Raw genomic sequence first — 13,219 nt, 5'->3', positions numbered from 1 at the left:
CGTTTACATATAGTAGCGACATTATGTCATGTTTCCGTCCTGTACGGTATTCGATGTGATTTATTCTCGGCTTGAAGTTGCTCCGAAGTTGAAATACGGTAGTATAGCTAGGTGTGGTAAGGTCTGTCTAGACCACAAGCCTCTGTACACTATTGAACGGTCACCTACACTTTCTAACCGCGATTCTAGTGTCTGCGAGTGCAGTAGCCTATGTTTTACATCGAACCTGTGTAACCCTTTCTTGAAGGGTGTGTTACTAAATGGAAGTTTTCAGAGCTGTCATGAAAGATTCCAGCCCAACCGAGGCTTTTTGTCGTACAGGCAATCTCCATCTGTGCGAGGCCTGAGAAAATTACCCCCCGTCTCGGAAGAGAGAACCTGGCCCATCATCCCACGGTGGTGGAGTGGTGCAACACAAAGTATCTGTCTAAACGGCCAGGGAACAAACAGTCGGCTCGAGGTTGTAATAGAAGCTAGGCTTGAATGAGGATAAGAGGATTGACTGAGTGGTGGACTGGAGTTGTGGGCCACGATCCGTCAAGTCCAGGCCGACAGAGTTGGGTTGACATATAGGCACTTGAGGGCGTCAAGAGTATGCGTCACTAAAGGGATTTGACAACTGATTAGTGGTTCTTGAGTATGCATACAATGTCACAAATAACAAAAAAACAATTGCTTTGATAAACAATTACCCGCATCTCCATTCTCTCGTGTCATGCTTTGCCAGGATAAGTTACCCACCTACACCCTGTTCGGAAAGAAAACATCCCATTCGACCAGGGATTTAAAAACGTACAAGAGAACAAGGATAACAGCATGTGCCGTGTCTACTGTGCATTCAGGCTCCGTTTTGAAGATTATTCAGCATCGTTTTGAGTGCAGAATCAGGCCAGGATACTGTATGTACTGTTAGTTGATCCCGGCTTGTTGGACGCGGATTGTTGTGTTGTTGGTATCAACATCATCTTGCCTCTACCGATCTCGAAGCGGCCCGTTCCCCTAGGCTCTCTCCTGAATGGTCCACCAAGTGCCAGACAAAGGCTACCAGGTTGGGTAGTAGCTGTTGGACCCTTACCAAAGACCAATTCTATCTGTCCCGCCCTGTCAAATTCTTTAGTGTCTCACCCTGCGAATTTGGTTCAGTATTAGTGTCACTCAAAAATCTAAACCTGTTTTTTAATAGTCGTTCTCTCCATTCTCCGCATAGTGCAAACTCTAACCAGCATTCACCTCCATAACTTTACCTCGCATTAGATTCATCCGTCTATCAGTATCTCGGCAGTTAGACAAAAGTTCCGTTACAAACACCAAACCTGATCGTATGTTACGGCACGTACGGAGACGGAGCTGGTTTATGCAGCGTAATAGTACCACTACACGGGTAGCGGAAAACGTTTTCCACATTCCCGGCAGGTTGGTCGGCTTAATGTTGGGCATCCATCTAAAAAGGATCTTCCCGCTGAGATCCCATTCGCTAAACACAGCAAAAAAACCAACTTCACCGCGCAGTTATGTACGTACGCACGTAGCACTTGTCACAGTTTTAGACTGTCGGACCGCCGCCGCGGAATGGTTTAGTCGTCTCCCCGACCCGCTGGCCTGGTCTTGCTAGTAGGTATTGGTATGTATGTACGTTGTGTTGGCATTATCTTGCTCTGCATACAAAGGAACCGACGGGGAAGATACCGAGGCCATGGAAACGTCGACCTTGCCATTAACCCCTGATTGCCCTCATTTTGGCTCCTGACTGGCAATGTATCATGAAGGAGAAGTCGTCATAAAATCCCCCCATTGGCTATGTGTGTCGCATCGTCTTGCTGCCACCAGCAAGTTGATGGACCTTAACAGTGCGTCGTTCTTATACGTAGCAGGAAACCATTCATGAATGTCTCAATATTATTGACAAATTAGTTAAGTCGGAAACATGTCGTCAGGCCATGATTCTATATCCGTACTTCCTTTCTACCCCTTTGAGCAAATGTACATCAATATGTACCCAGAGATGAACCAAGAGTCTGTAGAAACCTCAAAATTCACCAAGACTGCCTTGTCTCCCAGTCTTGGTCTATCCATCAACACCCCTGTGCTTGGTATCTATGCCTCTCGGTTTTCTGTTCTCTTGTCTTTCGTAAATGCGTTAAACCCGTAGCTGTCTCCTTTAATGCCATCATATCAAACAGCGACATGGCACTCGCCATTTTGATACACTCCGTTCATGGCGTCTCCGTTTCTCGTGTCTCGACATCCGTTGGCATCCTCCTTCTTCTGTTGCTCTGGAAGCTTGCCCTGTTGAATATCTTGCGAGTCATGCGGTTCATCACGCATTGATCGAGCATCGTCTGGAACCATCTCACCATCGCTCACCGTAGGAAAAGGCGTGAGGACGTGGCTGATGTCCCCCCACCAAGACTCTCCGAACCGAGTAAACCAGTCGACTGTGATATTGAGGCCCTCGTCTATAGATACTTTTTGTTCCCAACCGAGCCGCTTTAGCTTAGTCCCGTCGACTGCATACCGGCGGTCGTTGAAGGGCCTGTCCCGAGTATATTTGATCCACTTGCGGAGCTGTTCTGGGGTGTCGTGTGAGATTTCCATTCGATCGAGAAGCATTGAGCAGAGTTCGAGATTGGACACCTCGTCATGTGAGCCAACGTTGTAAATCTGACCTGTCTGGCCCTTATGCAGGATCGTGTCAAAGGCATCTGCTGCGTCGCCAGCGTACAAATACCGTCGTGTCGGTAAACCGTCCCCATGTAGCACCAACGGCCGCTGGCGATTCAAAAGACATATGAACTTGGGAATTATTTCTGGCAAGCCTTAGTAACGAAGCGTGCATCGGGTCTACTTTCACCGCTTGGGGACTCACTCTCTGGGTATTGGTGAGGACCATATACGTTGTTGCTGCGCACGATTATGGCCGGGAGTTTGAAACTCTTCTGATAAGACTGCACCAGCATTTCAGCCGCTGCTTTGCTGGCAGCATATGGGTTTGTTGGAGCCAGTATGCTGGTTTCAAGAAGGTCGTCGTCATCTTCTTTGACCTCGCCGTAAACTTCATCTGTTGACACATGGATGAAGCGTCCAATGCCAACTTTCTTGGCACTCTCGAGCAGAACATGAGTCCCATAGACGTTTGTATGTGTGAAGCCATAAGAGTTGCCAAAGCTCAAGTCTACGTGAGATTGGGCGGCAAAATGGAGAACAGTATCAATGTTGTACCGCTCCATACAATCAACAACCTCGGCAGGATTGGTGATATCGCCATGGTAGAAGGTAAAGTTACGAGATTCGCTAAGGATGCCAGTGTTGTTGAGAGAAGCACAGTAGTCCAGCTTGTCGAATGAGACAATGTTGTAGGCGTGTGGATATGTTAGAGTGAGGTGGCGGACAACCCAGCAAGCACTTCACAACGAACAGACGGATAGTCAGTGGAGCCGATCTGGGCACGGCGAGTCAGAATGGAACTCACATGAAGCCAGCGCCGCCTGTAATCATGATGTTCTTAACATCTGGGCGAGGCTCAAATTTGGTAGTGCCAATGAGTACAGGAGCATGCTTCCATGCATCGTTTTGTCTACCATGGTCATTTAGCCTGACTGAGGAACTTTGTCAGTTTATGCGATTATCTGATTGGCTTGTATGGCTTGCTCTCAGAAGACGAGAGGCCGAGAAAAGTATCTTACTGTTGCCGTTGCCGTTGCTGTTCACACCCGGTAGATTTGACGAAGCGGTCATGGTTGCCGCAAGGACGCTGGATTCAAGTTGAAAGAATGCGATGAGATAATAGAATGACAAGAGTCATTGAGTGCAATGACAGACTGAGCCTCTGTTGTTATCCAGTATACAGGGTTACAGACAAAGCTGCGTGCGTCACGAACGGCCAGGATTTTAATTGTCGCAAATCAAGCGAACCGCGGCCTATGGGTCACTTAGGACAGGGGGTAAATAAGAGAAGAATGAAATCCTGGGGTTCAATGGAGAGAGGCTTGTATGGGCGCATGAAGGAATCCAACCAAGATGGGTTTCAACTAAAGGATATAAATCTCTTTTCTTGTGTAACAAACACCGCGTCGAGTTTTTGTTGAAGTGGTGAGCAGCAGAATCAGGTTAAAGGGGCAAATACTATGTAACTAAAAACAGCCCAGACAGACGTTAGAGTCTAGCGTGGTTTGCCCACTGTACAGGTAGGGAAGCACTACTGACCTACATCGAATAAATTACAGTCCTTCATGGAATTCAGGGACTGATCCAACCTAACCCCGTATAACGCCACGCCACCAATACTAGCAGGTAACTATTGGCTGAGATGTGGCGCTCGTTCCCGGAGAGGAACGTTACGCCACAGCCTTTACACCCTTGGTACAGAGTATGGCATGTTGTGTTACAACACAAGACAGGTACGCATCGATACTAGGTACAGACTGTGAAGCATAAACTGTCAAGTCCGATATGGGAGGGTGTTACCAGATCTTAACCGGCCATACCAATTGAACATATGTGTTTGGCCAGTGACAGCGATTTCAGTGACTTACTACATTTAAGCGCCATAAGTATCTGGGAAACGGTCAATTTTAGGTTACAATATTCAACGGTATGACCCATAAAGAAAGGCTTTTTGTTATGTCACAATAAACTCTATTAGTCCGGCAACTTTGCTGGTATCTCTTTGCCAAGCTGTCAAATATCGGTTCAGAAAGCCCTTGATAGTAAGCATACGACCAGGGCAAGCATAAATTACAAGTTTATCACTATGGGGAACTCGGCCTAAGCGATGATCCAAGTGCTGTAGGCCTATCTTGGTGATGTGTTCTTAGTCCGCTACTAATCTATGTATTCATTTAGTCTGGTATATTAACCAATCTTATATTCAGTTTACTGACAAATCTTTATGCACTTACTCTTATATGCCGATTCCTCTTGCAAACGGCTATTATACTTGTAATTCCTTTTGTTTAGCAAATAATAAGTCCACTTGACTGGGCCTCATCTGTTATCGCATATATTTCACAGAAACGGACATACTGTCATAGTACTGGTCCGTCCATGAGATATACATGTTAACACAAATCATTGCCATTATGGCAAACTGAGTTATGATTGCCTTTGGGCTTTGAAACAACCGTCGGTGGCCTAATATCAACACATGTATGCAATGGAGCATGGTGCAGATGCCGGCAAATTCGTCCAACAACGGCTTCAACTGTCCTCTCAGATAAACTTCTTCATTATCTTTCTAAGCTATTTTCGTCTCAAGTTCACGAACGCCTGACGCCATGACTACCACGCCATCATTAGTGAAACGATTACAGGTTGAATCTCTTGCGATCCTTCTCCATCTTGGCCTTCCACTCCCACTGTGTCGCGTCGTCACCGTCGCTTCCAGCTCTTCCAATGCCCTTGTCGACTCTCCTCAGCTTCAAGGTGAAACGAGGACCTAGCTCCTGCAAGCCGGCACGGATGCCTTCCACGCCCTTGACTTCCTTTCCATCAGCGCCGACGATGCTTTTTTCTGTCTGTCGCTTTTCACGGAAAACGTAACGGTGCCGTCTCACAAAAATGTAATCACGCTGGTTGTGAAGTGTAGTCACCTGGCGACCTTGGAACTCTGGCTTGGGAGGGAATAGTGTCATGAACAGTTTGGCTGTCAGCAGACCCAGAGGAGTCTTGAAGTTGTTGAGCAGAAGCTCGGGGTAGTGATTTGTCGGGTTTCCGTGGCCGGGTAGCTTCTTGCCCTCAATCCAGTTGGTGATTGAGAAGTGAAATGTCGGACCAGAAGGCAGATGCACAACTGTAAGACCTGTGGGCTTCTTGGAATCCTCCTTGAGAAGGATAATAGCTGTGTATTCTCGGTTTGTAGCATATTTGCAGATTTCTCGGAGGGAGTACTTGTGGCCGTATCGATGCGCAGATCTAGGGACATAGGAGCTGTTGGGGAAGAACTCGCAAAGCACATTGGCTTGTTCATGTAGAGTAGAGTTCAGAGATGTCGTAACCAGGACCTTGGGCTCTGGTGCGGGGACATCGGTAAAAAGCGAAGGGAACTTGAGGGCGAGTGAAGTGGGTGTCAGGTCGAGGTTTGTGCTGGTTGTGGACGGCGCGACACTGGTGTCTCGCTGTGCGCGACGCTCACGCTTCTTTTCCAGCGCAGCTTGTCGTTCCTCATCCATCTCCTCATCAGAAGCCAGCATACTATCGACATCGTCGTCTTCGTCCAGCTCCTCTTCAGCGCGCATAGCGGCTTCATGAGCGGCCTGCTCTGCTGCCTCGGCCTCTTCGATACGACGCTTTTTGAGTCTCTCGAGGTCCACCTGGACTCCCAGAGAATCGTCATCGACATCGTCCCACACTCGCTTCGAGTCTATCGTAGCTGGTTTGCGCTTCGCTAAACGGGCCGCCTTGAGCTCAGGATCCTTTGCTTCTTCCCTTCTGCGATTGTGTCGTTCCTCATGTTTCTCTTTGTTCTGATGCTTCTTATACTGGACATAAAGCTCCTTTCGCTTGAGCTTGTTGGCAGACTTGAGCGCTTGAACGGGCGGTTTCGTGAAGCCCATTTTGGAAAATCGAGATGAGGTCAAAAAACTCAAATTCTAGACAGTACAGAAACGAATTCCTGCGATTAGTCGATAAAATAATTTGGCAGAGGGGCATTTCTGTCCGGCAGAAAAGTCCAACTTTTTGGCGGTGAAGCTGGTCTGTGTCCAATCACGGGGTGCGATTTGCCATCGGCCCCACTGAACATATCAGCTTTCGCAAAAAACAGTTACCTTAAAGACGAGACGACAAAAACCTTCCATAGGCGCAATTTATTTTGTGCTACAGAAAAGAACAGCTAAAATGGCACCCAACGGCACAAAACGAAGAAAAGTAGCTCATGACTCTTCTGATCGCGAGTCGCGGGGTCAAAACGAGTCAAAGAGCGCCCAGAAATCTTTCTTCAAGAATGCTTCGAGTTGGGACCTCGAACAAGACTACGAATCGCGCCCGCGCAAAGGCAAGAAGCAAAGAGAAAGCAACCGACTACCCATCAAGACAGCAGATGGTCGAATTGAGCAGGCAGAAGGGCAAGACGATGATGCGGCCTCGATTGAAAGCGACACCGAGTGGCTAGAGGGCCGCGAAGATGAAGAAGAGGTACAGTCTGAGGGAGAGGAGGTTGAGGAGGAGCCCGAGGTTCCCGAGCCTCAGCAGATTCGAGATGCACAGGAGGAGTTGGCCAAAATTGGTACACAAATGAACGAAAATCCCGAGGAGCACGTCGGCGCATTCAAGGCTCTTGCCAAGATCGGACAATCCAGGATTGTCGCCATCCAGATGCTCGCCCTCATGACACAAATGTCCGTCTACAAGGATGTCATCCCTGGCTACCGAATACGTCCGCAGGAAGAGAATGGCCCAAGAGAAAAGCTTTCCAAGGAAGTGCGAACGCTACGACAGTATGAACAAGCTCTTGTTTCGGGATATCAAACCTACATCAAAGAGCTGGCTCGGTGCGCCAAGCTCGATATCAGGGCATCCAAGGGTGGGCCGACTCTGGCCAGTATCGCTATCACTTGTGCTTGTACTCTTGTTACATCAGTGTCGCATTTCAACTTCCGCACAGATCTACTCAAGATTCTTGTCACCAAGCTCAGCCGACGCAAGGTCAATCAGGACGGCGTCAAGTGCCTGGAAGCTCTCCGTGAGCTGTTCAAGGAGGACGAAGAAGGTCGACCAACCAATGACGCCGTCGGTCTGCTTTCCAAGATGATGAAGGCCCGCGAATACCAGGTCGACGAAAGCGTCATAAACCTGTTCCTTAGCCTGCGCCTCCTGTCCGAATTCTCCGGTAAGGCGTCCCAAGACCACGTCGAGAGTACCGAGGGATCTTTCAAGAAGAAGCGCGAATTCAGAACCAAGCGTTATCGCAAGGATCTAAAGGAACAGAAGGCTCTCGACAAGGACATGGCCAACGCAGATGCCTCTGTCAGTTACGAAGAGCGCGACCGCATGCAATCAGAGACTCTGAAGCTTGTCTTCGCTACCTACTTCCGCATCCTGAAGTTGCGAATGCCTCATCTTATGGGAGCCGTTCTCGAAGGTCTGGCCAAGTACGCCCATCTAATTAATCAGGATTTCTTTGGCGATCTTCTCGAAGCGTTGAAGGATCTCATCCGTCACAGTGAAGAGGATGCCGAGAAGGGTCCCGACGAAGAGGAGGAGGAAGAGGAGGGGGAAGACGAAGATGACGCCCCTGTGCGCAACCTGACTCGCGAAGCTCTCCTCTGCACCGTCACAGCCTTTGCCCTACTCGAAGGTCAAGACGCTCACAACTCACGTAATGATCTTCACCTCGATTTGTCGTTTTTCACTACCCATCTTTTCAAGACCCTCCTCACATTATCCACAAACCCCGATGTCGAGTTGACACGTCCCGCCAACACAACCAGCGCAGCTACCAAGATCAATGTACAAACAACAACGGTTCTTCTCCTGCGTTCGTTGACTGGAATTCTTCTCCCGCCTTGGAACATCAGGTCGGTGCCGCCTATGCGTCTCGCCGCTTTCTCCAAGCAGCTCATGACGGCGGCGCTCCAGCTCCCCGACAAGTCGTGCCAGGCCGTCCTCGTACTTCTCAGTGATGTGGCGCATACCCACGCAAAGAAAGTTCGCAGTCTCTGGGATACCGAGGAGCGTAAGGGTGATGGTCGATACAACCCAATTAGTGATAGTATTGAGGGTAGCAACCCCTTTGCAGCAACAGTTTGGGAGGGAGAATTGTTGAGAAAGCACTACTCACCTAAGGTGAGAGAAGGCGTAAAGATCCTAGAGAAGGGGCTATCTGAATAGAGCTTTAGATGAGTAAAAATATACCAGCGTTGTGCTTATACCTTCAACAAATCATACCCACGTATCGTGTTACCCCTGAGTCTTCAGAGAACGGCGTACGTCTTTGGATGGCACGATGCGGCACCCTTGGTTCACAACGCAAGCTATGTCAGAAATTCAAAGACGGATGGAGTATTCTGTAGACGCAGCTACCGTGAGATAGGTAGTCGGTCAATAGTCTATAATTTGGGCTACCTGGGCTAGTTTCACTCTCGCCTCAAATTCCATCAAGCCGGCCCAAAAACTTTCTGGCTCCTCTGATATTAGTACAAAGCCAAGCACGTGATATTCCGATGAGTTGCCTCATAGATGATCTTCTCCTTGTTCTCATTTTTCACCCATATGTGAAATCCACAATGCCATTCCAATCGGTCTCTTACCCTTTGGCAAAGGCGACGACCCCTTACTTAGCCCACATAGATGATCCCAGCCCCTTCGTTGGCTTACGGGTCTTGGAAGGATCTACCGACTTGAGAGTTGTTTTCGGGACGAAACCGGGAGCGTCTGGTCGAAGCCTCATGTTATTTGTATTCTCAGACGACAACTCTGTCTTGACTTGATGCTGTTGCTGAACACCTGCAATCTGGGGAAGCTTCACAACAGGCCGCAGATTGCGTTCGGGCGAAACGTCAGAAGTCTCAACTGTATTAATACTGGGCTGAGTGACTGTAGCCTGAGGCCTCACAGCCTGAAAATCACTCGGAGCTGTATTCTTGGTAATTTGGAGGCCAGTACCAAATGAACTTGCATTGCCTTCGAGATCTTTCTTCATACGGGCAAGATGGACCGCGGCCTGGCTCAAGGCGACAGCAAGTGGTGCCTTTCGTTCGTTGCCGGTACGCCTTACGATGACGTTCGATGGCACCATGACTTTCTCGGCGTTTGCCCTTAACTTCAGTATCTCGTCAGATGAATACTTCGAGACAATTGCGGCACTGGACTTATTTACAGTCTCATCCTGGACTTTAGAAGTGGGTGATTCTTCATCCGAGTGCTCGTCCGAGTCTCCCGACATTAGAGAAAAGAACGTGCCTGCGATGCTCTTCTTGGTCTCTTCCTCCTTGTTTAGGACTTTTGTTTCAACAGTGGTGGTCGTAGAAACCTCAGCGGCTGCAACAGCGGAGACAATAGGGTTAATGACCTGGTTTGCCGCGACGCTTGGTTTAGCTGCTATCCTCAAGTCAGTATTTTGCACCGTTTGTAGCACCTTTGCTTCTCACTACTAACTTTGAGCGAGAGCAGCAGGCGCCTGAGGTGCTGGATCTTGGCGACTCAAGAAAGCTAGAGTTGATGATCCTAGAATTGGTCCAGGAGCTCGCTTTAAGGGGTCAGACAAAAGAGTGGCCGTATAGTATCGGGCGCTGGGAGGGGGTACATTGGTCTGGGAAGACGTAGGTGGTGGTCCACGTCGCGAGTGCGAAAAGGTTTCTGATGCTATGTTAGTCCATGCACATGTCTGGCAGCTAATCCAAGGTAAATCTCACCCTGTCGCTTCATAGGAAGCGAGTTACCGCCTTTACTCCTGCCTCTGTTCTTGCCGCTACTGCTGTCGCTACTCTGGCCCTTGAACATCTTCTGTAGTTCTCGGGCATCATTCAGACTGCCAGTGTTGGCATAATTGGAGCCAGCCATGATAGCTTGCATTGGTACGAAAGAACGAAATCTTGCAAGGGGAGGAAGATGAAAGGTGGGGGAAGGAAAGGAAGAAAAGGGGGGTGGGGGAAGGAAGGTGAAGAAACGTCGATGCCTGCCACCCGCCTGTGCTTGCGGGAACAGTCCAAACAATAGAATACGGCTGCCTACTTTAGCACCTAGGTATCTAGTAGCAGCTAATGCAGAATACAATTTTGAAATGGCCGTCTTGAACCTGGATAAGTACAGAGTAGGTACTAGGTAGGCATTGGATATTTAAAGTATAGCGGTTCGATGAGGATGTGCGCACTGGTAGATACAGCTTCGACACTGCCTGCCAGTGACGAGAAGATAAACCGCCGTTATCCAACACCAGGGTTTAAAGTCAACGAGTTGCCTTGGTAGACATATAGCAAACACTTGTAGGGAAGATTTCCAGGCATTATCTGGTGAGAACTTGGAGATTAATGAAGCCAGCAACTGACACGTAGTACCTAAAGACGACTGTGGCAGGAGTATAGTTAGGTAATAATCCAAGCGGAATTCTTCCAGTGTTTGCACGCATACTTACAGTCACCGACATCTTTCCAGGCACATAGTTTGACTTCTTTGGTATTCAGGTAGTCCGAGTTACGCCTACTGTCAGATTGTAAAATCACACCGCCCTCTCTCACGGATCCTTTATTAATGTTTAACAATCCATAGCCGCACAAATACTATTAAAAAGGCCCAAAGGATACGTGCATATATCCTTGTCTAGTCAAACTGTTCAACCCGTGCGCGTTTGGGTCCTACCGTGGTCTCTATAGCATTGATCTTTGGAGCAAGATACTGTGTACTTGAAGATGCATTTAGCCACGATGCCTCCACTGGTGCCACTGCCTTCATGACAAACTCTTGCAAGGCTCCGGCTCCATGAGCATCCTTGACAATGGCAATGGATGACACCCTGGGAACTCCTAGGCAGGCGCTCAGGCGCTCAGAGCAGGGCTTGGAAAACCCAACCAAACGAATATGACTATCCGCAGGGAGTTGTTTGGATGCTGTACCAACCATCTGTGGAAAATGGCAGTTGAATGCCGAGGCCTGGTTGCCTCGAGCTACGAAAACCATGCAATACTGCCTTTTAAGTTCGTCTTCTGTAGATTCAGTGTTCTTTGACGACCATGACTGGAGATTCCTAGCAATTGAGTTAAATCCAACATCTATATCGGCTTCGAGCTCGGGCATTGGTGGCGGCTGAGGTTCTTCCGAGCCATCCCCTATCTTCTTGACTTCTTTCTCCTTTTGCGCCGCACGTTTACCCTTCGATAGCTTGACGTGTGTTTGGCGATATTGACCAATAGGGCTCAATAAGCTTTGGCTGTCAGTAATGTTTGCTTTTCGGATAACTTGTCCTGCTCTGTTTTCGATGATGCCGAGGCTTCTACAGGGCTTTACTTACTCGCATAAAAGCTCCAAAATAGTGTCTTGATCTTCTGCTGAGACATCTGGCCTGACTTCTCATCAGATTTGGTGATGTGACGATGTTGTTTACAGTTATTTACCATGAGACAGTGGAAAAGGGAGTGTCAAGTTGGTGAACAACTCTCTTGCGAGCGGCTTGAGACGCTGGAGCAGGCATGATGGATACCTACTCGGTGACGTAAATGGCGGCAAGAGAAACCCCAACCAGTATGTAGTCGGCACAGTCACTGCAATCAACCAAATGGTCCAATGGTACTGGGCTGGCGTGGCAAGGGTAGTTTTGAGGGCGATGAAATGGAGGCTAGGAAAAGTGCTTTGCTTTGTAGCATTCGCAAATATGCATTGGCAGTGTGGGTCAAGGTTTTGGACGGGGAGTTGCTTTTTAGCGCCGCATCATATGTCACAAGCCGCAGGTACAAATTCTGCCTGCCAAAGAAATTGAAACAGCCCAGGTGACGATCAACGAGGTCCCCATTGTTTTGTTGGGCTTTTTGGCATGTCAAATGTCAAATATTATGGACGCGCTGTTCAACGGCCCGACGCAGGCAAGTACAGTAAGTCGGATAAGAGGTATTTCAGATCCTGACATTGTGTCTACCAGCAAATATCTTATGCGTGTAATCTCATGGTAGCCTTTGAAATTGTTAATGCTCAAGTCTGAGACAGGCAGACGCAAAAAGAGTACGAGGCAAAGAACCGTGCCTGTGACACAGATCAACGTGGTTGGTCGTCATGAAGTTTTATCATAAGCAATTATGATGTATCATTCAATCCATTCAATCAATCAGGCTTCACTGCCAGATACCGCCGATTTCACGTTATCAGCTCACTCTGACAGCCACGATTTAACCGCAACAGATAGCAGGTCTTTTCTTCCGTCGTTTGTTATGATTGAATGGATGCTGAATGTCTTGATATGGACCCCGCCAAATACTGTGATTGCTATCATGACACCTGCGGAGTCCAAGCACGAAACTCGGCTGCACTAACATTCGCAGGTTCATCATATTTCCGAGGCCGACTTCTCAAGGACTTATGAAATACTGATGATAGACACTTTCGCATTCATCCAGCAACTTGAACTCGTCAAGCTTAACAGTATCAAATCCACGATCAGTCTGTCATGGCATCCCACGTACCTGCCTATGGGTTGATGTAATTCAACACTACTATCCTCACCCCATCAGCACAGGCACTTAGGCCATCAAATTTACCTGGTCTACCCCGCCCTAAATCCACCATAGAGGTCCATATT

General features: G+C 48.4%; 5 protein-coding genes across 5 annotated transcripts; 1 reads left to right on the top strand and 4 right to left on the bottom strand.

Moving 5' to 3' along the window:
- Positions 1–2,172: 2,172 nt before the first annotated feature.
- On the bottom strand, positions 2,173–3,735 carry FGSG_05467 (uncharacterized protein; the record flags this gene model as incomplete). The annotated part of the gene is made up of 4 exons (XM_011325704.1): positions 2,173–2,807; positions 2,867–3,402; positions 3,470–3,596; positions 3,684–3,735. 4 exons carry the CDS (start codon positions 3,733–3,735, stop codon positions 2,173–2,175), a joined length of 1,350 nt encoding a protein of 449 aa, XP_011324006.1.
- Positions 3,736–5,246: 1,511 nt separating this feature from the next.
- FGSG_05466 (ribosome production factor 1) lies at positions 5,247–6,625 on the bottom strand. The gene has a single exon (XM_011325703.1). It carries the CDS (start codon positions 6,549–6,551, stop codon positions 5,304–5,306), a length of 1,248 nt encoding a protein of 415 aa, XP_011324005.1. The 5' UTR covers positions 6,552–6,625; the 3' UTR covers positions 5,247–5,303.
- Positions 6,626–6,834: 209 nt separating this feature from the next.
- Positions 6,835–8,826, top strand: FGSG_05465 (uncharacterized protein; the record flags this gene model as incomplete). Its single annotated transcript, XM_011325702.1, has 1 exon — positions 6,835–8,826. The coding sequence occupies one exon, from the start codon at positions 6,835–6,837 to the stop codon at positions 8,824–8,826; it is 1,992 nt and encodes a 663-aa protein (XP_011324004.1).
- A 442-nt stretch (positions 8,827–9,268) lies between these two features.
- On the bottom strand, positions 9,269–10,497 carry FGSG_05464 (uncharacterized protein; the record flags this gene model as incomplete). Its single annotated transcript, XM_011325701.1, has 3 exons — positions 9,269–9,975; positions 10,093–10,293; positions 10,350–10,497. The coding sequence occupies 3 exons, from the start codon at positions 10,495–10,497 to the stop codon at positions 9,269–9,271; spliced, it is 1,056 nt and encodes a 351-aa protein (XP_011324003.1).
- A 756-nt stretch (positions 10,498–11,253) lies between these two features.
- Positions 11,254–12,121, bottom strand: FGSG_05463 (uncharacterized protein; the record flags this gene model as incomplete). Its single annotated transcript, XM_011325700.1, has 3 exons — positions 11,254–11,899; positions 11,942–11,992; positions 12,045–12,121. 3 exons carry the CDS (start codon positions 12,119–12,121, stop codon positions 11,254–11,256), a joined length of 774 nt encoding a protein of 257 aa, XP_011324002.1.
- Between the last annotated feature and the right edge of the window lie 1,098 nt (positions 12,122–13,219).

The sequence above is a fragment of the Fusarium graminearum genome, chromosome 3, assembly GCF_000240135.3.
Source record: "Fusarium graminearum PH-1 chromosome 3, whole genome shotgun sequence".
In the NCBI taxonomy this organism is placed as follows: Eukaryota; Fungi; Ascomycota; class Sordariomycetes; order Hypocreales; family Nectriaceae; genus Fusarium; species Fusarium graminearum.
The sequence above is the reverse complement of the archived record's forward strand: the minus strand, read 5'-3'. Positions and strand labels throughout refer to the sequence as shown.

What these genes read in the sequence shown, in the direction of transcription:
- FGSG_05466 (XM_011325703.1), bottom strand. Translation starts at nt 6,551, where the DNA reads ATGGGCTTCACGAAACCGCCCGTTCAAGCGCTCAAGTCTGCCAACAAG.